We start from the raw sequence: 23,734 nt of genomic DNA on the forward strand, positions 1-23,734 counted from the left end.
CATATTCATACATTATAATTAGGGTTTAGAGTCAAACAAGCCAAGATAGACAACCCAAACCAAGACAGCAGGAGGGGTTGTCGGTCAGATCTGGTCGAGATGGGTCGACCACCTCGATTCTTAGCCCAGAGGTGCATGAAATGAATCTTAGATCCAAAATTCGCACCTTCAATCCCCAATTGACAAATGGTTCTGGGTTGATCTCACACATGAATTTCGTCTTTGAAACACAATCCAATACTCCTAAATGTTGAATTGAAACTATTAATGCAACTTAGAGGTGGGGGGGGGGGGTTAATAGGTTGCAACTAGTGGATTTTTCTAATTTTTCGGTTTAATTGCAAATACAAGATAAATTGTAAATTTAAATGAAATTAAGATAATGCAATCAACCAAAAGACAATGAATGGTTTGATTTTGCAAGTCTACATCTACTCCTCTCTTAGCCTCGAGAGTATTCCATTAGTGATTCTCTTTTAATACGTTGGGTAGAGATCAAACCCTTACATTCTATGTTCAATAGGGCAATAACACCATTTACGATCTTTGTTCTAAATGGGGCAAGAGCACCTTCTATCAATCCTAAAAAAATTAGACTAGAATTGAACAACAACACAATATAAGAGATGGAGCATATTACCTAACAAGGGGTGTGACACTTTACCCTTGTTTGAGTGTGATGCAATGAGAATAAATGCACCACTAATGAATTACTAATAGCCTTTAATCACTTCAAGCTTTAGTCCAATGAGCTTGGTTGAAAATTTTGGAATGTTCTTCAAAGTTGAGTGACGTTGGAAGGCAAGTAATCAATGCTTCTTCACAAATTGAGAGCTTAAGAGTTGTATGGTAGTAATGACTCAATAGGCATAGTAGAAGCTCTCAAATGAGGTTGGTTGGGCTAATAAAAGATGGCATTAAATTACTTGGTCCAACCTCCCAACAAATAGGATTTTCTCCCAATTTTTAGTCCAAATGGATGTCCATTAGAATCAAACAAAGCTCCGTCTGGGAAGTTGCCGTTAAAGCACTCTGTAAACCAGACAAATGTCCGTCTGGCTTACTATTGTTAGACATCTGGCACTCTGTGACTAGACAGATGACCGTCTGGCTTAGTTGGACGTCCGTCTATTGCACAGAGTGCACAATAATGTGCATCAAGGACTTGATTGGAGTTTTAGGGATTTCTAGCCAACCATAAGCCTCATACACTCTCCTAACATGTCCTAGGTCAGTCTAATGACATGATATATGTATAATTGAGTGTAATTACATATAAGTACATGTGGAGGTGTCCTAAGTCCTGAACTTTTAAAGTCTTAACTTGACTTGATTTTTGCTTCTTCTTGTGCTTTGATCTTGATGCTCATCTTGACTTAGGTTCTTTGCCCAACTTGACTTGACCTTGACTTGGGCTTGAGCATCTAGTGAGTTGGGTCTGATGAGCTGGATTTGGTCCACTTGCTTTTGTATTGAGCTAGACAATCACAACTTAATATATACATTAGTAATTTGTGTTTGTGATCATCAAAACTAATGGAGGTTGATGTGGCAATGCTGACATGACATTTTCCAACAGAAACTAAACTTATAGATCTATCAATCTAAAGGTGAGAATCCTAGTTTGGGAGAATTTTGCAGTTGGGAAAAATGTGAATCTCATCCTTTGTGCTAGATCTGATTACAATCGATGGAAAACAAAGGTTTCCCAATTAGATCGAGTCCCCAAAATATTTTCCTCACATCCATCTCTCTATAACTTAATGAACAACAAGTTAAAGATAAAAGAGCCAAAAGATTTACCTTCATGATTGAATATTGAATGAAGATTTGTGATTACTGCCACAAACACCATTTCCTTTCACACCAACACGAATCCTCTAACTCGCTCTAGGTTTCTCGGCCTTCTAGAAATAAATTAATCCTAAATTCAAGGTTTATAACCATTAAATAGGGGTCTTAGAGGTAAAAGCCCATAAAATACCCATACAGTCTGACCAACCGCCTAAGAGGCGGCAGGGGTGACCAACCGCCCCTATCACATTTTAGTAGCAAGGTGGCCAATTGATCTCGTTTCGCCCTAGATTTAATTACTAGCTTAGGGATCATTCTAAGGATTTATACTTGGACTTGGGCACCTCCCAACTCAAACTCTCGTGAGATGAAAATCCACCTTCCATTTGCATCCCTATTTGAGCCAGACCTTTCAAATTCCATCAAAGTGGCACAACCTCGATCTTCACCATCTAGGTTCATGATTTTGACACTGATCCAATCATCTGTAGTTGGATAGCCCATAGCTTCCTTCTACTATATTGTCGGGTCCTCGGACTTGCAAGTAGGGACTCAAATCCTAGGGGTTATCACATTAGTTTTCTTGTCTTCACTTATCTCCATGTATTCAAAAAATTTCTCCACTTCAAAAAGCCTATATAAGAAATCTTCTATTTGAAGTTGATCATTGAATGTAGGGAGGTTAGTCTTCATTTTGTAGTCTTGATAACTTTAGCCTCTAAACTCTTGTTAATTTTCATCACCACATTGTGTTTCAAGAACTAGCTCTTCTAGTTTTTCATCACTTGAATCACTTGGTAGTGCTTGAAAATTTGGTCTCTGAATAGATTCTGCAAGATGTTATACAGTTTGTCAGTTGAATCAATTGTTACTAAAAATTTCTTTTGAATGTGAGCTGCTATATTGAATTCCCCGCCAGCCATTGGGGACCAAGTGGTAAGGCCATGATCTGCAGGGGAATGGATCACTCATTCTTCCATTAGGTATAGGTGCATGAACGATGACTCAAAAAGTCAGATTTTCATTTGCGGCAGCAGCAGCTAGCTGCTACTGACGGCCCTGATCTTGCCACATCATCAAAATTTGATCGTAAATTGAAATGCTAAGGATTTATTTGTAAAAATGAATTTTTATTTTTATATTTTAAGGAGTTAAATTTTATTAATTTACAACTCAAGTCCCTCATTTACCTGATACTCAAAACCCTCTCTCATTTTCTCTTGTCACACCGACGATACCCAAAACCGTCTCTGCTTGACACTCTATAAGATTCCAAGCTCATCGCATCAACTTTGCGAGCTCCAAGGCAAGTCTTTCAACGGATACCAGACTACCAAAGTAAATTGCGAAACAGAATTATCTTTTAGGAATTTTGTTGAACACAAAAAATATTCAACAGTTTCTTCTTTGGATTTCTGATGGCTCTTGCTGCATCTTCTTCAACAATTTCTAGTTCAATCTCTTCCCAATCTCTAGGTCACTAGGAACTTAGAGGTACTTTCTTTCTATTCTTCCCTTTAAAGCAAAAAATAATTTTTAGCTACCTGATACGGAGAAAATATAATCGAACCAGGTTCAACCTTGGTTTGACCCTCGACCCTGGTCGGGACGAAAGGAATCGACTCGCTTCCGAGTGGGCCAGGTTCAAAAGGTAGCTTGCTGAGGAAGTAAACTAACTCAGTCACAAGCACGCCCTAATCCGCTATGATCGGAATGGACTAATCGTCAAGGAGACGGGTAGTAGCATTTGCGGAAGATGTTTATCGTTATTAAATGGATAACTACCATACAACGATCGTATTATCAAAGGAGTTATCTAATAGCCCAACCTAGTACGGATCTATCACTAACGGATCTATTCGTTAAGATCTAACGGCTATCCGAAGAAGCTCAAATACATCTAACGAAGGAGATTCAAAGGTGTGACATCCAGCCCAAACCTAGCCCGGACACCCTATTTGTTTTGGGGTGAGAAAGACTTGTTTGATATTAGACCTTAAAGTTGGACCTTGATTTCAGTGTTATTATCTTTGAAAGCCTTAAGAAGTCATGCCAGACCTTCTTTTAGGGTAGACCTGTAATATCTGACCTTATCCTAACCTTGACCTGGTCATGAACCTGTTATGTTTGTAGGTCTGAAGACCCAACGTGGGGGAAAAATAGACTTGTGGACCCTTTTGGTTGATGATTTCGTGTCGGAGACCAAGCCCTTGGACATTGACGATGATGCCCCTCACTTGAGAGCATTGTTAGTGTTAGTTTTGGATCTGCGCACCGAAGAGGGGTGAATTAGTTGAAATACCAAATGAAATCCTGTGCTCAATCCGATTATATTTACTGAAACTAGACTTCTTGATGGACTTGCAGGAGAAAACCCCACTCAATTTGACCCCATATAGCCCCCCAAATCCCTGTCCGAAGTTGCTGAACTATGTCTGGCAAATCCTGCTTGTGCATCAAAGAAGGTGAGATTAGTTTGTGGACCTAATGAACTCCCATGCTTGATCCAAAGGTATTTCTGGAAACTATACTTATTGATTGACTTGTAAGAGAAAACCTCACTCAATTTGACCTTGTATAGCTCTCCGAATCCCTGTTCGAAGTTGCTGAACTATTTCTGGATTTTCTGCTGAAACCTGTTACCTATTTTGGTCGATCCTTTTGGTCGATGCCATCAACCAAGACCATCGACCAAAGTTGCCCAGAATCGAGAAAAAGATGCTTTTTGGATATTCCTTCATCTATTTAAGTGAAACCTCGAACCTAGAATGATATTTTACTCATTTCAACACCTGAGAACGTGGGAAGGCTCCTCTTAGGCTCCTCTTTAGCTTGGGTGATGATCTTCTACAAGAATCATTGTCTCTTTTCTCCAACTATCATCTTCCAAGGTATGATTCTCTCTCTTGCTCTCTATCCTACCCACTTCTCTTCTTCTTTTTACTGATGAGACCATGGCCAAGGTGCTGCAACCTTGCAAACACCTTGCCATGAATGTCTCTTCCCATTTATACTTGTTTTTCCTTCATTCTCGCTATGCCTCACTTGCATCTTGATCCTTGCATATGCATTACCATGATTCTTTGTTTAACAACTTGATTTCTTATACTAAACTGGGATGTGGAGTATGATTAGTCTAATCTCTGGCTTGCAAATGATTGTAATCATGTTCCTAACCTATTCCCCAACTAATTCTCTAGCTTCCCTTTCAATTACATCAATTTCTCATGAATGCTAGGATTCTTGTCTTTAGAACATAGGACCTCAATTTGGGGGTTTTCATTTGGACCATTGGATTGTGATAATACTTGCTAGGTAGTGTTCTTACATTGTTATTAATCATCCCTCCAAGTTTCGGATCGATTCGAGTCCCGGAAGACCAATTTCGGACCAAAATCCCCAAAATCCACTATTTTGTCCCGTAGAGAATTTTGGTCGATCCTTTTGGTTGATGCCATCAACTAAGACCATCAACCAAACTTGTTGTTGACAGCAACCTTGCTCCATTTTGATCCGTTCGACCTCCAATTTTCCCTATTTCTTTTCTAACCTTTCATTTATGTTTGTCTAGGGTCTTATTACCATCTTTGGATCATTCTTTTGAGATTATTGGATTATCATCATCGTGACTTAAGGTAAGGACGGTTGTTACCATAACTACATAGATTATGTGATTATTGCTTCTATGTTAGAGACTTAGTAGATTTACCTTCTTTATCGTATTTCCTACGGTATATGACTGTTATAAGTACTTCAAGTATAGTAGTGCCATGTTTACATATTCTTTTGTTATCATGATTATGTATTCTTAATAAATTCATATGTAACTGATCATGTCATGGTATGTATCATTCTATATGATGAAATGTCATTTATGTATGATATGATGGAATTGAGAATGTGATTGAATAGGTATGATTTGGGATTGGGGAATGTCCTATTGACATTTCTATCCTTGGTCATCGGAGGGAATAGTATGGGATGTTCTCCGAAGATGCCCATCGACGCTTTCTTGGATCATTGGATGACATACATAGGACTTGTCTAGATGTATGGCTAGGATGTCCCCGTCAGATCGGACCCGAATCGGAAGGGCATTGAGACCGAACGACCTGTGGTAGTGTATGGTTTGATGGGCGCTCTAGACCTGTAACCAATCCGGTAGGGGACATAAATCATGCTACGGATACCCGAAAGGGGCCATTTATTGGTAGGGTTGCAAATGGCTAGACTTGGGCTCACAGGCGCTCAAGACCGGTAACCAACCCGTGAGAGGATGTGAGAGCTTCCTGTTTACTATTTGTGGATGACCAATAGGGTTGATGAGTCCGTAACCGGGATTACGCTGACTCTAGTGTGAAGGATACCGGAAAGGATCACCGGGGGTGAGGAATGGACGTATCTGGATCTGAGTTGATATGACTGAGTAGATGACTTGCATTGGGCTAGGCATTACTGTGACATGTGCCAGTACTTATACCAAACGGTGATGTGAGAGAGCGGTGACCGATTCCCCTACCATGGTTTTTTTTAAATGACTTTACCGAACTTCCCTGGCAGACCCAAGATATCTTGTATGATTGAGGGGGAGTGACTGACAACCCAAAGAAGTATGGTGCTATGACTTAAAGCATGTCTACCATAGAGACTAGCATACATAGAGTTAGAATCATAATTGCATCATGTGTTTCATATCATATCGCATCATGCTATGTTTTGTATCATGTATCTATGTTATTGTGGAATAACCTGCCTTGCTGAGTTCTTTTGAACTCACTCCTTTTTGCAACATTTTGTTAGACTCTACTACAGGTACCACCACTGTTGATTTTGATGGTCAACACTCTAAAGACCAAGTTGATGACCCGTACCCCACTGGTCACGGTGTACAAGTTGATAAAGACCAATAGTCCGAGATTGGGACTTATCTAGAGCAGTTCGGCCTTTGCACTTGTGTGCTAGTGTTGGGATATCGTCCCATTTTCTTTTTAACCTTTTAGTTAATTTGTTGAGACCGTAGTTTAGTCTGTTCCCTTGTTATGTTGGGAACTGGTTGTAACCCTTAATTTTATTCGATCTACCTTCCGCTAATGTTGTAGAGGGAATTTCCACCTCATTTCCGCATGTTGATCATTTATTTTATTGGTATCTTTTCTGCACTCTGATGTCCTTTGTTATCCTTCTGAGATCTTTTCTTGACTTTATTATTAAATGATTTGATTACAAAGAATTATTCTTGCTTTTAATTATATTATGATGCTAAGTGACTATGATCGTTCCTAAACTTGATCAGCGGGACTGTGATTCACTCCCTGGGGTAATCCAGATAGGGTACCCCCTTGGTGGATTTAGGGCGGGATGTGACAAAAGGTATACTCTATATAAGACATCACCTGCCCACAAGGTAGAAGAGCATATACAATATGAATCGTATTCTCATTATTCATTCCTTAGCTCTGTGCTCAAGCAGAGCCGTTTATGATCAGTTCATCAACTGACTTAGCCTTCGGAGGTGGACTCCCGATCCCAGCGGTCGGGCCACATCTGACATTCGTTTTTGTAGGTCATACGTAGGAGATCTAAGGGCTGAGCAGATTTTGGACGCATCACTACCTTAGGGTTGAAGTTTGTGTTCTGCATTCCGTTCCTTTTCCGATTCGTCGCTTCAACATTGAAAACATTCAAGGTTTTTTTTTTCTTTTCTTTTTTCAGTTTTCCTTAAGTGCTTATGAATTGGGAATTTGAATGTGTTGCTTTTGTTTCAATTATTATCTACAGCTCCTCAAATCGGTTCATTCGGACCATTTGAACAGACCTTCGTACCATCTGCGCTGGCGAACTCTACCGGACAATGGTGCTTAGTGAAACCAGCATTCGTTGAACCAAAACGTAGTGATTCCATTATTCCTCTCACAGCAACAGTACCTCACGAGCAGAGTGTTTGTGCTCGACAGAGGGTTTTGGGTATTGCGTCGGTGTGAGAAGAGAAAATGAGAGAGGGTTTTAAGTATCAGGTAATGAGGGACTTGAGTTGTAAATTAATAAAATTTAACTCCTTAAAATATAAAAATAAAAATTCATTTTTACAAATAAATCCTCAGCATTTCAATTTCAACCACACGATCAAATTTCGATGATGTGGCAAGATCAGGGCCGTCAGCAACAGTTGCCACAAATAAAAATCCCCAAAAGTCACACATCCGCCGCTTACCTACTGTTTAGGTGGCTAGCGAGATCCAACTAAGGTAATGGTGGGCTACAATCAGTGGCTGCTCCACTCCGTTGTGGTGTCATGAATATTCAGCCATAGTTACAACTTGATCTCTACGAGCACCGTCACTAGATTTGATATTGCTCCTTATGTTTTCAGCCATTGAACTAGGGAAGAACCTTGCTTTGATGCCAGCTAACGTAACAGTAGCATGAATAATAGAAGAAGAACACTCTCTACAACTGTGAAAGCCTTAAATCCATAAGCAAGAGAGAAAAATTTGAGAATGCTCCAGAATATAATTTCTTATTGATTTGCTTCAAATGTTACATCTCAATTCATAGACTCTCTTAGTTCTTGATTTTCCAACTAAATTAACACTGAGTAATTAATTTCCAATTAACTTAAAGTTCAATAACTCCACATAGAAATTCTAGAATAACCACTTAATTTCCAAGATAGACTCCACATATCCCAAGTTCATGGGTTCTGAAACCCATCCCAAGTTCCCAAGTTCATGGGTTCTGGAAATCCATTCCAGTGTAGGTTTATCGTACATCATCAATGGATCCTTAATTGTGTCACGCAATGGATTAATGGAGTTACACTTATCTCCCTCTTGTTATGTGAATTGCGGGTGCTTTTGTGTTGCTGTTACCCGTTGTCTTCCCTCCAGTCATTTTATATTTTAATATGTGCAAGGCTTCATAATCTAGGCATGAGAAAGTCAGGTTGGGCTTTTGATATTTTCTTGGGTGGCTACTTTGTTACCATTTGTATTCAACGGATAAACTCTGATATCTTTTAGGAGGCTGATGCTTGCAGCATTTTGAGGGAATTATATCATGCCCAACTTTTTTCATGCCATGTTCACTAAGGATATGATGCAACAAGCAAACTGTAATTTATCTCTCCCTCACCCGACTATACCCCTTTGCTCTTTAAATTATCCCTACTTATATTTAGGGGTGTAAATGGATAATTGAAATCAGCTATCAAATTCGTATCCACCTCCGTTTAGCAGTATCCAAATCCGTTCATTACTAATACGATACAGATACGGTATACTTCTTTCTTACTGATTATTATTCGTCCGATAAAATTATCTGATTAAGTTTCTTATTTTGATTTATTTTTCTTGATTTTATAATTTTTTACTTTGACATATGTGATTATTTTTATAGACTTTATACCAAAGTTGTTAAATTCTTAAATTTCAAACATAGGCTCACAAATAAAATGGTGAAAATGTCAACAGGTAGTCGAAAACCTATATCCAATTTGTATACATGGCTACTTAAAAGAATTTACTAAAGAAAATAATTATCGGATTATCATCAGAATCCGACTGAATCCGTTCGAATATAATAGGATACAGATTATGGTATTACTATTATCCGATCCAAATTAGATCCCTTTACACCCCAACTGATATTTATACTCATAAAAAATCGAAGTCCATGATCTTTTACCCACCTTCCCCTTTTCTTTTTTTTTTTTTTTTTTTTTTTTTTTGTACAAAATTGGTTTCTATCTTAGGCTAGGAAGTATTACCAAAACATTAGGTAACTGCTGTCATGAATAATGAGGAGATGCCTTACCAAAAAAAAAAAAGAATAATGGGGAGATGCTGCACCAGAAAAAAATAAAAAGGGGAGATGTAACGCCCTTTTTTTTTTTTTTTTTTTTGTTGGTAGAAGAGGACGAAATGCCTCACGACCTATGTGTCTGCGATGTTGAAGTAGTGCATTTTCTTCTTTCATCATATAAAAAAATAGAAAGTAAAATAAGCTGCTGAATCATGGTTGGTTAAAATTTTCAGCAGTTTTCTTGTTTGTCTAGAATAGGCACGAAGAATGCCTTCGCGATTTCCTTTTTAAGAACTTCTCAAGTACGGTAAATCGGTGTATCGGATAATTAGCTAGACTCAGAATTCATCTCCCCCAGAATGTCAGAGATCAACAAAATTTGTGCAACAAAAAAGTAATTTGATCTCAGTTTGATGTATAGCTAGTTAGACTCGTTTAACGTTTCAATCGGTTGATCGAAAGATGCTCTGTTTCATTGCAGATGTGCAGTCGTTACAGGAGCAAATAAAGGGATCGGTTTAGAGATATGTCGACAGTTAGCCTCTAATGGCGTAGCAGTTGTATTGACTGCCAGAGATGAGAAAAAAGGCGCTGAAGCAGTTGAGAAGCTCAGATGGTTGGGGCTGACAAATGTGATTTTTCATCAGCTCGATGTGTTGGATTCTGCTAGGATTGGGAAGCTAGCTGATTTCGTCAAAACTCAGTGCGGAAAGCTTGATATCTTGGTATCTGTTTGAACCCATCCACCCAATTATCTTATTTTGCTTCATCAACTAATTGATCGGAGCCTGCTTGTGGAAATTCCTGAGATAACAATCTGATTGAATTGATTAGATTCCATCAGCTAAACGGGTTATTTTGGCATCATTACTGAATTTCATCATAGCCTGTTTGTTAAAATTTTTTTCTAGAGAAATGTTGATTGAAGAGCCTATCGGCCAATCTGGATAATTTGGCTGCTTTATTCAATTTCATCAGAGCCCCTTTTTTTATTGATTCCTGATGTTGAATGTTGATGTAACTGCTTAACTAATTTAAATTGAAAGCCATTAACTGCAGGTAAACAATGCTGGGATTTCTGGAGTCAGAATAGATGATGGTGCCGAAAAGGAACTGATGACAACAACTGTAAGTTTTTGCAATTTCAGCAAATTCAAATTTAGAAGTTGAGAAAGAATTCATGTTCTGAGATATCTGTGCTACTTCTATTGAAACAGCCAGAGGCAAAGTGGTCAAAATACCAGGAACTAGCAAAGCATACTGACGATTTGGTGGAAGAATGCCTACAAGCAAACTACTATGGAGCCAAGAGAGTGACTGAAGCACTTCTCTCTCTCCTTCAGCTTTCTGATTCCCCCAGAGTTGTTAACGTCTCTTCTGGCTTGGGGAGGCTTCAGGTATTCTTACTGCAAAACCTGACCTCATGTAGGGTCGTCTTTTTCTTTAATTTTTCCTTTATTTATTTATTTTTGCCGGGGGGGGGTTGAAATTATTCAAAAGGAGACTTAATTGAGCTCGTTAAGAGAGTGATCCCTTAACCAAGCAGTAGAGATATGCCATTGAGTCGCCATCTATAATGACTAGTCCTCCTAAGCTGGGGTATGAGCCACACGGTTTGCAACCCTAGGTACATACAGAAACTTACAAGAAAGGGTGAGGGATGCTAAGTGCCTAATATCAGAGACAATAGATGCTAATTTTAGGGGAGGGGAAAAAGTGGAGTTTTTGAAGAAGTTTAATTACAGAGACTATCAGACTTCACTTCCACATGATCTAGACCCTCAACCATGGCCTCTAAGAGCCCCTGTCTCATTGCTATTTCCTCACCCACTCCGCATCATCAAAGCTAAATCTCACTGAGCATGCCAGAAGAGGTTCTCCCTTTCGGTTTCTTATAATAAACCCACACCACTCTTTCTTTTATCCTGTGTTAACGCAGCGTCACAGTTCATTTTAAACACTGCCTGCCGAGGGGGAATCCACCTAACGTCCACACTCCCCTCCCACTTCTTAGAAGGCTGCCCAAAAAACTTCTTACACGCATCAAGAAACTCCCATCACCGCACATGAGGCACAGATGATAACATCCTGAGGAGACCATGAATGTCGGCCAAAGACAGCATCATTATGTGCTTGCTACAGATACCACAGAAGAAAACTTATCTGGGCTTGAACCTCCCTTAGTTGAGTCTTATTCCCATCTGTGTAGGCCTTCCAATCAGCGTCCACAGTCAACCAGTGACCCTTCTGCAACCTCATAAAATTTAATCCCAAGGGACGATCCTAACCACGCAGCCTTAGCAAACAGGCACTGCATGAGGATATGTTCTGTAGTTTCCACTTCTCCATAGCATCTACAGTTGCCGTCCACATTCAAGCCTCTACAAAGGCAATTACTCACCAAAGACAAAGCACCACTGCCTGCTTTCCAAATAGAGGACACACCTTAGGCAACGTCTCAGAAGCACCACTGCACCACTGCATTATGTAGGGTAAAAATAGCAGAAAGATGGTAGGGACTATCTTAAAGGGATCTCTATGAATATATAGACTGATGTGTATACTCTCCATAGAATCTCTATAATGTTGCAAGATATGATAGGTAGCGCTGAAGCTTGGGGTATAAACATAGAGTACAGATCCAGAGGGATAGCTTCACACTAGATGCAGGGTGGGAATCCCACCGTAGGACTTAATAAAGCTGGTCTATCAGGTCTCAGAGTTGGGACCCACCCATTCTATTATGTGGAGTCATCACCCCTGCCCCGCACCCATTGCTTTGGGTTGCTGATCCAACTTGAATAAACCACAAGCCAAGTCCCTGTTACTTTTTTTAAATGATAATTAGTTTGCATGAATCTTTTTAGAATAAATTGCACTGACACCCCAAAATGGAGGCCTTAAAGCACTGACACCCCACTTTATGTTTAAAAAGCACAGAGACCCTAAAATTGGATTTTCAATGGATATATTTGTCAAATTTATTACTAAAAACAGTTAAATTACTGTTTATTTTAAAAAATATTCCTATAATAAGTAGTGTCTGAAAAATTTTCAGTGATAAATTGGACAAATATATCCAATGAAAATCCAATTTTGGGGTCTCTGTGCTTTTTAAACATAAAGTGAGGTGTCAGTGCTTTAAGGCCTCCATTTTTGGGTGCCAGTGCAATTTGCTTTTCCTTTTATGTAGAAGGTTGATTTTATTAAAAAACTTAAGGGAGGAAAAAAATAAAAATAAAATAATGAAGTGCAGCTATGTACCATTTTCTGCTATCAAGATGACTATCCAGCTTGTATAATGTAAAGTCAAAACAAATCTGTATCCAGGAATACCAGCCGCATCCCTCTCAATATCCATAATAGTCAACCTTGGCCAATTGTGCACCTGAGCCAATGTCGGACTCTTTGCTGTTGTATTTGCAAGAAATTCCATCACTGAATTTGTTTCTCTAAAACAGCATGTTATCTTCCACTCTATGATTTAAAGGTATGGTTGAAGTGCCCTCCATCTATGGAACATGAACCATGGTGGAGCCCTCTTCTAAACTTATATTACAACCAAATTGCACTCCACCCATATCCAACTAAATCCTATCTCCTTTCCTCATTCCAGTTGAAAAATTAATGCTTGAAACTCTGTTTCATACTTTGTTCTTGATGCCTAAGGTCTTTTTAAAGAAAGTCACTACTTTTGCCTTCTCATCTCTAAAAATTCCTCTGGCCTCTACCATACCTGGTTTCCCAAGAGAACTCCCATCTATATTCAACTTATAGCATCCTTCTTTAGGGAATTACAAAAGACAACTTCTGGATCTTTTGCACCCTGCATAGCCAAATCCAAACCAGCTCGCCTTGCAACTTGAAAATCCTGAATGGTGAATCCTCTATGTTGTATTTCGTACCTGTGTAGAGTGAGATCTGTCAATACTCTTTATATTATCCTCCTCATTAATTGATGTTTCCCTTCAAACTATCAACGGTTCCATTCTAACTAGGTAAAATAAAGAACTTGAACCATGTGCTTAAGCCAAGCTTGATGGTGAATCAAAGGATGGAAAGAAGAAAACTGTGGAACCAAGACCAAGTGAATCAACTATGGAGTGGGCCAACTTAGGCCAACCCATTCAGTCCACGTGGTCTTCTAGAAGGGCAAAAAAGAAGCCAAAACACTGTTCACATGAACAGTGTTACAGTCTACTATTTGTCATATCAAGAATAATCTTGGAGGATTTTGTGGGGGCATATAAGGATTTTATTCTTGGGAGATTTAAGACCTTAGTTTAGTTTCTATTTTGGTAGTACCTATTTTAGTTTTCTAAGCTTGAGGGTGAAATATAAAGCCTTGGAGTTTCTAATTTTAATTAGTTTCTATTTCCATAGGATCTATTCTCACTAGTTATTAGGATATTAGTTTCTTTTTTCAGTCTCAAATTCTATTCATGGTAAAGCTTTAGCCAAACTATAAATAGGCCCTTACATTGCAATAGAAAAGACAACTTTGAAAAGATTGATTTATGGCATGGTAACCTTAGTTATAAAGTAAAATCCATGTTTGACAGCTGAGATAGCTGTGGGTGAGAGACCAGGGCTGAGATAGCCCATTCCTTACCCCCTTCTATCTATCCTTCTTCTATATCCCCCTTCTTATCTTTTATATTCTTCTTTCATGGTAATGCAAGATTCGGCCTCAAAACAGTGAAACCAGCAGGAGATTGATTGCAACCAGGATCAATAGAGAATAATAAAGAGAAAATCTACCAATATAAACATTTATTTTTGGGTCTTTCACATAAGAAAGAAGTGCATAAAAGATAAGAAGAAGAAGAAGGGGATATACAAGAAGGATAGATAGAAGAAAGGGGGTAGGGGTATGCTATCTCAGCCGTGGGTCTATCGACCACAGCTATCTCAGTTGTTGAACATGGATTTTACTCCGTAACTGAGGCTACTATGCCACAAATCAATTTCTTCAATAGCCTTCCTTTCTGTTGCAATGCAAATGCCTATTTATAGCTTGGCTAAAGCTTTACACTGAATATAATCTTAATACACTGAAAATAGAAACTTATATCCTAGTAAGGAAATAGAAACCAATTAAAATTAGAACTACCATTCATCCAAAAAAAAATTAGAACTACTAAACTTATTATTTACATCACATGCATACAAAACTAATCTAAATTAAGCTCTTAAATCTCTCAAAAATAAAATCTTCATGTAATCTGATATTGGGCCTCACAAAATCCCCTAAGAATATTCCCAATATGTCAAATAATGGGCTATGATACTGTTCACGTGAACAGTGTTTTGCATATTTTTGGTCCTTGTAAAAGACCAACTGGACTGCATGGGTTGGCTTGAATTGGCCTATTCCATTGCTAATCCACTTGGTCCTGGTTCCATGGTTTTCTTCTTTCCAACCTTTGATTCTAAATTAGACTGCTTTCGTAAACATGGTTGATGCCTTTTGTTTCAACCATCTCAATGGTTCCTTAATAGTTTGCATGGTATTAGATGGTTTTTCTTTCTTTTTTTGCAAACTTAAAAAAGAAATTAAACTATGCACTACTAATGATTGGTTTGAACATTTTGTTCATATGTTTGTCACACTGCGTATTCTTCTAAATGGAAATCCCAATCACAACTGTGGATATGCTTTTGTGTATATCAGATATGAGGAATTGAAAATTTAAATGGGATACCGTTGATTGTGTTGAGGATCTGTAATTATTCTTTGGAAGACTTGAGAAAGAATTTTGTAAACCTAACATCTCTAAGATTAGGACAAAACTGGTGGGTGTTCTCAACCTATTATCTTCATTGGACAAGCCCATTTCTTTATTTTCCGATCGCCTGGAAGGTACAAAAGAAACATCTTGTTCTTTCTTCAACAGTTTCTGATCTCTAGTGGACCTCTCAGTAGGATTCAAACCCAGATGAAGTTCTGACCATCTGTCAGAGAAAAAAGAACGATTTGATCGTGTAGGATTCCCATTGATAGATAATGAATAATCCCTGCACCTTTGAGGTTCATATTATGATTATGGGTATTGTTAATTCGTTATACTAATGGTTGACACCTCCAAGGCTATACCAACTTACTAGATTCATGACACTTTCATATAAATGAAACAGATACTCGATAAAGAATCACCAGAAAAATATCAAAAGAGAGAGATCTGATACGATTGGCAAATTTGGCAGTATATATGGCTTGTAAAGAGTTATTAAAAGGATTTAAACATTATTAATTATTAACAATTATATTTTAAAATGCTTTTGAAACTTTTTTATCAGTAAGTGTTTAAGACTCTAAGGCTGCGTTTATTTGCAAAGGTGGGGTGGGGAAAAAAAACATGTGGGTCCCATGTGTAGTGGGGTGAGGGAGAAGGAAAGGAAAGGAAAGGGTTTTGTGGAAAAGTGATAGGGGTGGGTCCCACTTTTTACTTTTCCCAACTTTCCCACAAAGTCCCACCAAATATGTGGGGTTTTAAAATAGCATGGGGTGGGAAAGTTGGGCTGCCACGTCAGCAGACAAGGTTCCTTGATTCAAGGAAACTTGTCTCCCACTTTCCCACCCCAAGCAACCAAACAATATACCATTTTGGGATTTAAAGGAAAAGTAAGAAATCTACACGTTTTTCAAGAATTTTCCCACCCCTTTTTTCCCACCCCATCTTTATTCCAGCAAACAAACGCAGCCTAAGGGGTGGGCCTTGGTGCAATGGTTGGTGGACCAAAGTTATAGCTTGAGATCAAAGTATCAATGAAAATTACCCTGAACTCTGCTTCTGTGGAACCTTCAGCACTGGTTCACAAAATGATTGCAATTCTCCATATTTGACATTTTGACAGACTAGAGTGATGAGACTAACTAATTTTTCGCCTACGAATTTGTTATCCAATGTTTGGAAGTGGTTACATTAATTTCTGATGATGGTATATTAACTTTTGAGCTTTACATATTACTTGTATTTATGAAACAGAGTTGGACTGACATGAAGAAAACTTGATAGGATTATTTATTATTTGCTTGTGAAAGAAATTAATTTGAATCCATGAGGAACACAAACAGCAATAATTTAACAAAATAACTTAAAAAAATAAGAAAAGGAAAGAAAATTAAGTAGGGATACTTGCAAGGATCACCTTCTAGGATCTTATTACTTGTATACTTGGCAGTACATAGCTTCTAGAAGTAAAATGCTACATAATAGCAGCCGAAGAGGCAAAGAGAAATACATAAAGACCTAGCTGTGCATAACTTTATTAGTATTGTGTAAGTGCTCTTTCGTAAATCAGTAAGATTAGGTTTTGAACTTAAAGATGTGTGAAGGTTTTCTACCTAGTGCTATTGATGGTCCTTGTGGTTGTTAGTATGGCTGGGCATTGTACAGGTGTCCAGGGTTAGTTTGAGGGTTGGGAAATAGATTCCTTTATAAGAAGGTGCCATACACTATTCTCACTGTTGTCGAATCCTGTTTTGGCCCTTATTCACCCCTAATATCACTTAAGTAAATTTTTTAATTTCATTTTTTTTAGTTAAGATTATTGTTCATAAAATAAGCAAAATAATCCTACTTCAATCTAGATGCTTACCACAAAAAAGAAAAAGGTGAGCATTAGAATGCTTTTGCCTTGGCCACACCGTTTGCTTGCTCTATTATCAAGACACTTTGGAATGTCTGTAAATGCTTTGTAAGCGTTGTACTCTATGCAGGTGGCTAACCTTTTCTCCTTTGGGGTCAAGGATAGGACAATGAAATTTTTTACTTGATATGTTGGTAAAAATCTAATTGTTTACCAAATTATTTTTCCAGCATATGATTAGTGTGGATGTGCTTTTGGTACAATCATGGCAGCCTCTTTTATAGAGATGATAAGATCAAGGAGGTCTCAGGTTCGAGCCTCTGTCCTTATATACATCAGTGTCAACTGGGTTCAAGATGACAAGAAAATACAGATGATAAACAATGTTCATTATTAGTCCAAAACATCATATCACTTTCAGCCTTGACTTAGCCAAGCCCCTTGCAACAATGTTTTGGAGCCTTGACCTCTATAGATTTCAAAAATTCTATTCAAATTTCATAATCCAGTTATTGGAAAACTTATTCTTATCAATCCAGATTAAGATACACTTGTGGTTGATTGTAATCCGATCAATGAACCTAATAGGTTTTGAACTGCAGAATCTTTTAGCACTGATCCTCTTGCAGTTTAGAGACTGAACTGAACTACTTTAAACCTTGTCCAAATTTTATTCCTTTCTAACATTTGACCTATAACCTTCTCTCCTGAACTTATATTCGCTTTTGGTTTGTTGCAGTATGTACCCGATGCCTGGGCAAAAGCAATGCTGAGTGATGCAGATGGTCTCACAGAAGAGAAAGTGGATGAGGTTCTGAACAAGTTTCAGAAAGATTTCAAGGATCGCTTAACAGAAACTCAAGGCATGTCTTCCTACATAATGTCTAAAGCAGCTATGAATGCCTATACAAGGATTCTAGCCAAGAAGCTGCCCAAATTTCGCATAAATTGCGTTACACCTGGTTATGTCAAAACTGACATCAACTACAACACTGGGTATTTGACTGTTGAAGAAGGTGCTGCTGGTCCTGTAATGTTGGCTTTGTTGCCGGATGATGGCCCTTCTGGCCTATTCTTTACCCAAACCAAAGAATCAACCTTTTGATTGAATCTTAATAAAGCACGCTTCTTCTTGAGAAAATAAATGTTAATCTGCCGGCCGTACAGAACTCTTAATACCTTTGTTATCATAATTGACTCCAAAAGATTGCACTCTTTCAAGGAACATCCCAAACTACAAGAAATACTAGATCTTTGGTAGAATGTTGGTGCACCCAGTTTTTCTGTAAACATCCTCTGGAGCATCCGACCTAGAACGAGTCCTTGATGTTGAAGCTGCCAAAAAACAAAATTCATCAAATAAACTACATGCACATAGATAATGTGAACTCTTTAACAGTCCATTCTTTCAAGCCACTGTTCAAACTTATCCATTTGAAAACAAATGGTAGTTCAGTCTTCAAAATCTTATTCACATTAGATGAACACAATAAGGAGTTCAATAGACTGGTATTCCAAGTCCTGTTATATGGATCGGTTAAATCAGTAAATTTGTGGAAGGAAGACACTGGGTATGGTATATTGACCTTAAAATCATCAGTTGTAGGGATACAAGCATCATTCTAAATATCAACAGAAGTACCATCCTTTTGAGGACTCTCAGAATACTTGTAACTTAGCCGGTTTCCTTCTCTTGAATGAAGCAGAAGTGGATGTGGATATGATATGGAGAAAATATGATCGAACCTGGTTCATACTTGGTTCGACCCTCGACTCCGGTCGAAGACGACGGGAATCAACTCGCTCCCGAGCGAGCCGGGTTCAAGAAATAGCTTGTTGATGAAGAAAACTAACTCAGTCACAAGCACGCCCTAATCCGATACTTATGGAGTAGGTTAATCAACCTAATGACGGCTAGCAAAATTCGGCGGCTGTCACTCATCGCTATCATATGGATAACCATCAGATAACAGTCGGGTTATCCTAGGAGTCCTCTACTAGTCCAAACTAATAGAAGTCTATCACTCAACGGATCTATCTGTTAAGATCCAACGACTATCCGAAGAAGGCTCAAATACATCCAACGAAGAAGATTCGAAGGCACACTCTATATAAGACATTACCTACCCACAAGGTAGGGACGGACGAAAACACTCAGATGCTTACTATCTGAATTGTATTCTTGTTATTCATTCCTTAGCTCTGTGCTCTAGCAGAGCCGTTTGTGATTAAGTTCATCAACTGACTTAGCCTTCGGAGGTGGACTCTCGATCCCAGTGGTCGGGCCACATCTGACGCTTTATTTTACAGGTCATTCTCAGGAGATCTAAGGGCTGAGCAGATTTTGGACGCATCATTTGGCTCCGTCTGTGGGAAGCGCTTTAGAAAGCTATGGTGACTAGATCAGCGGCAACAACAGCAGCTGCTGCACAGTGCGATACTGGTGTTCAAATTCCCGGAGTAAACAATTCAGATATTCCAGAGGGAAGTCGACCCCTCGAAGTAGATGGTGATCAAGGAGGTAATAATCCTCCAGATTCGCTCCAGCATCAATTGGATCAACTGAAACTCCAAATGCTTGAGGTAAGTCAAGCACTCTGTGTGCTGACCAGACAAGTGGTGATACCACAAGGACCCGATTATCGTGATGCAGGAAGGCGTACATCATAAGGGGATCAACGACTGATCAATGAGCAGAATGTTGGTCAGAACTTCCGAGAAGGCGATCGAGTACCTAGGAGAACTGAAAATCTTCCTAGGCGTGACGATCGGTTCGATCGACCGCAAGGGAGTACTACAGATTCGAATACAAGGTTGGTTATAGGAGTGAGAACTCACTCACCAACTATCAGGTGCGTTGTTCGTGATAATGATCGTGTTGCTCGTGACCATGATCGTGTTGTTCGAGGCCGTGATCATGTTGTTGAAGATCGGTCGGCACTTATTGGTCAAGAATTGGCTAATATCAATCAAAAGCTCGGGCAATTAGCGAGAGGGAGGATAACTGATGATATCTATTCGGTTTTCGAAAGACTCCGTTTGCCATTGCTGGATATCAGTTTCCACACAATTTTCGTCTGCCAACTTTTTCCACATTCGACGGCTCCGGAGATCCCACGGCCCACATCAGTTATTATCAACAGACTATGGCGGTTGCAGGTAATTCTGATGAAATTCTCTGCAAGGTCTTCGGTTTGTCTTTAACGGGAGCGGCACAAAAATGGTTCTCGAACCTCCCATTAGGAAGGATCATGAATTTTGACGAGTTGGCACGCAAATTCATAGGACGATTCCAGAGTGGAATCCAGATCAAGAAGACCGAGGAAACCTTGTTTACTATTAGACAAGGGAAGAGTGAATCAATTTGGGAATACCTGAAGAGATTCAATAGGGTTACAATGGAGATAGAGAATCTAGATGAGCAAGTAGCTAAAACTGCTTTGTTCACTAGACTCACTATGTGAAACCCAGCCCTGACACTGACCCGGAAACCCTGTTGTTTGTAGGTCCAGCAACCCAAAGTAAGGCAAGAAGTCATCTTTGGGCCATTTCTGTTGAAGACTTGATGGCTGGATTGGAATCCATGAGTGTTGATGTCAGTGTTCCAATTGTGGAAACTGCACCCTGATGAAGATTGGATTAGTTGATGGACTTGGAGTGGTCTCTGTATTGATTCGAAGGCATTTCTAACTCCTAGATATGTCACTCTAGGTGTGTGCAAAACCCCTTGATGTTTGGACTTGATCTGAGCCTTCAAATCCACATTTTGAAGTTGCTGTCTTGATTGGTCGATTCATTGGTCAATTGGACCAATCAACCAATCAATCGACCAATGAGTTCTAAATTTACCAATTTGGTCCTGTCTCCTCTATTTAAGTCTAATCTCGGGAATACTCCGCCTCATCTGCCTCATAAGCCTCTGGAACGAGTTAGAACCCTAATCTAATCAATTCCCTTGCATCCTTTGGTGATCTCTCACAAGACTTGAAGAAATCTTCATCCTCCTGCAGCAAAGGTATGTGTATACTCACTCTTTCTTCTATTTCTGATTTTCTTTCTTTAATTCTGTTCTTAGTTGAGATCAGGAAGAAGATGATGCACTCTTGCAACCATCTATTCCATGATCTCATCATGTTCTTTAAGATCCATGATCATCATCATGATCTTAACCCTAACCGGTTGAATTCTTGAAACCCTAAACCCAATCCTCTTAAACCCTAACCTGTGTGATGATCCGGAGAACCTTTGGTAACCTCCCATGTGAAGGGAAACCTCTTGGGTGACATTTGTGTTAACCTAAACTTCATCATTGAATGACCCTTCTTGTTATTTTTGGCTAACAATTTATCTCCCTTCATCCAGAACTCTCAACTTTTTCATGGGAACCAAAAAGGGTGAAACCCTAATTTCTTGGATCAAACCAAGAACCCCTATTTTGATCATGTTAGAAGACAATCACTTTATTTTCTTTACTAGATATGTAACCTTTCATATCCTAGTTCTTTATCTTTGATCATACGATATCTTTTTCATAATCTATGTTTAATCTAATTAGGTTAACCTTTTGGTTCCTAGGTAGCAACTTGGGAACTTGTTTTGATTGATGATTTGATTTCCTCTATACCCTAGAATACTACCATGATAGTTTTCCTCTGATTTTGTACCCTTTTGAACCACCAAATTCGGTTCTTGATTCTCAAAATTCGGATTCTTGTAAGCTACTGTCTCGATTGGTCAATTGATTGGTCGATTGAACCAATTGACCAATCAATCGACCAATGAGTACAGCAATCTCATTCTTGGTCTGTTTCGATTGATTTAAGATCTTTCCTTTTATGCATCTTTCCTAACATGTTTTATGCACTTGTTTAGGACTGTCTTCTCAGGTTTAGTCAAGGTCATACTTGATTTACTAAGTTTCTATAAGAGTTAGAAGGTAAGGACAATTATTTCCTTAACTGCATAGATTGCTTGTTCTCTGGTTTCTACTTTGGGAAACTATGAGATTACCTACTGTTGTTGTACTTAAATTCTGATTTTCTACTGTGAGAACAGTAGCTCTTGTTTATATCACCTCTTTCATTATTCATGCTATATGAATTACTTACTACTGCTTAATCTAATATTGCTTTTACATTCTCTTGTGTATGATGAACTGTTGGTTGTGTATGTCATGACTGATCTGTGAATGTGTTTGCTTAAGTTTGGTTTGGAATTGGGGAGTGTCCTTTTGACGCTTCTGTCCTTGGACATCGGAGGGAATAGTATGGGATGTTCTCCGAAGATGCCCATCGACGCTTTCCCGAATCATTGGTTGTCATAACTAGGGATGTCTAGCAGTGTTTGGCTAGGTTATACCCCTGTTATATCAAACCCGATTCGGAAGGGTATTGAGACCGAACGACCCGTGGTAGCAATGGGGATTCACGGGCGCTCAAGACCGGTAACCAACCCGTGAGAGGACGGGAATCACATTGTGGGGGCCATTTATTGGAGGGTTGCATATGGCTAGACTTGGGCTCATGGGCCCTTAAGACCGGTAACCAACCCTTGAGAGGACATGAGAGCTTCCCGTTTACCATATGTGGATAACCAATAGGGTTGATGAGTCCGTAGTCCGGGACTATTAGGACTCTAGTGGAAAGGATACCGGAAAGGATCACCCGGGGCGAGGAATGGAAGTATCTGGTCCTGAGTTGATGTAACTGAGTAGATGACTTGCATTGGGCTAGGTTTTTCCCTGACATGCGCCGGTACTTATGCCAAATGGTTGTGAGAGAGTGTGTTGACTTAACCCCCTGCCATGGTTTGTCCTGAGGGATGCCCGGACCCATTACCAACGTGATTGAGACCTTCCCTAAGAAGTACGGTGCTATGACTTAAAGCATGTCTGCCATAGAGACCAGCATACATAGAGTTTAGTTGCATACATACATTATCTGTCTCATATTGCATTGCATCTTGTTATGTGTTGCCACATGTCAATTATGTTGTTATGGATTAACTACCTTACTGAGTTTCTTCGAAACTCATTCCTTTTTGTATATTCTTTTGTTAGATTATCCTGCAGGCACAGATTATTATGACGAGTAGTACAGTGAAGCGCAAGCCGACGAAGCGTATTACACACAAGGTGCTGGCGACGATCAAGATTACTCTGATGACCCACAGCAGATCAAGCTGCGTACTACGTTTGAAGGCAGCATAGAGTTAGAACAGATCCGTTGGATTGACGAAGTCCACACTTATGAAGACGTTATTTATAAACTAGAAGACTCTTGATCTTAGTTTAATTCTTAGTACATTTGTTTCAGTTGTAATTTCTTTTGACTTTCATACTGCGTTCCGCTATGTTTGTGTAGTGAGTTTCCGCCTCACTTTACTTCTTTTGATATCTTTGGATATCTGGTATCTTTTCCGCACTTTGATTATACTGATTATTCATCATTTTTTTTGAACCTTTGTTTATAATATTAAACTTTGATTATTTCTTGTTTATGATTATGTTATTGTATGTGTGGGAGGATGATTTCCTCGGTACTTGATC

At 39.0% G+C, this 23,734-nt stretch overlaps 1 protein-coding gene across 1 annotated transcript; it reads left to right on the top strand.

Moving 5' to 3' along the window:
• The first annotated feature begins 9,713 nt into the window (after nucleotides 1-9,713).
• LOC149002277 ((+)-neomenthol dehydrogenase-like) lies at nucleotides 9,714-18,582 on the top strand. The gene is made up of 5 exons (XM_089137400.1): nucleotides 9,714-9,988; nucleotides 10,076-10,319; nucleotides 10,654-10,722; nucleotides 10,812-10,991; nucleotides 17,927-18,582. The coding sequence occupies exons 1-5, from the start codon at nucleotides 9,954-9,956 to the stop codon at nucleotides 18,290-18,292; spliced, it is 894 nt and encodes a 297-aa protein (XP_088993526.1). The 5' UTR covers nucleotides 9,714-9,953; the 3' UTR covers nucleotides 18,293-18,582.
• Nucleotides 18,583-23,734: the final 5,152 nt, after the last annotated feature.

This window comes from Hakea prostrata, chromosome 10, assembly GCF_041222555.1.
Source record: "Hakea prostrata isolate BN-2017 chromosome 10, UWA_Hpros_2, whole genome shotgun sequence".
Lineage (NCBI taxonomy): Eukaryota > Viridiplantae > Streptophyta > Magnoliopsida > Proteales > Proteaceae > Hakea > Hakea prostrata.

Bases quoted from the DNA above. Each gene is read 5' to 3' on its own strand.
- LOC149002277 (XM_089137400.1), top strand. From the start codon at position 9,954: ATGTCAGAGATCAACAAAATTTGTGCAACAAAAAA. The intron at 10,320-10,653 runs GTATCTGTTTGA...CATTAACTGCAG, and splicing joins GCGGAAAGCTTGATATCTTG to GTAAACAATGCTGGGATTTC. The intron at 10,723-10,811 runs GTAAGTTTTTGC...CTATTGAAACAG, and splicing joins AGGAACTGATGACAACAACT to CCAGAGGCAAAGTGGTCAAA.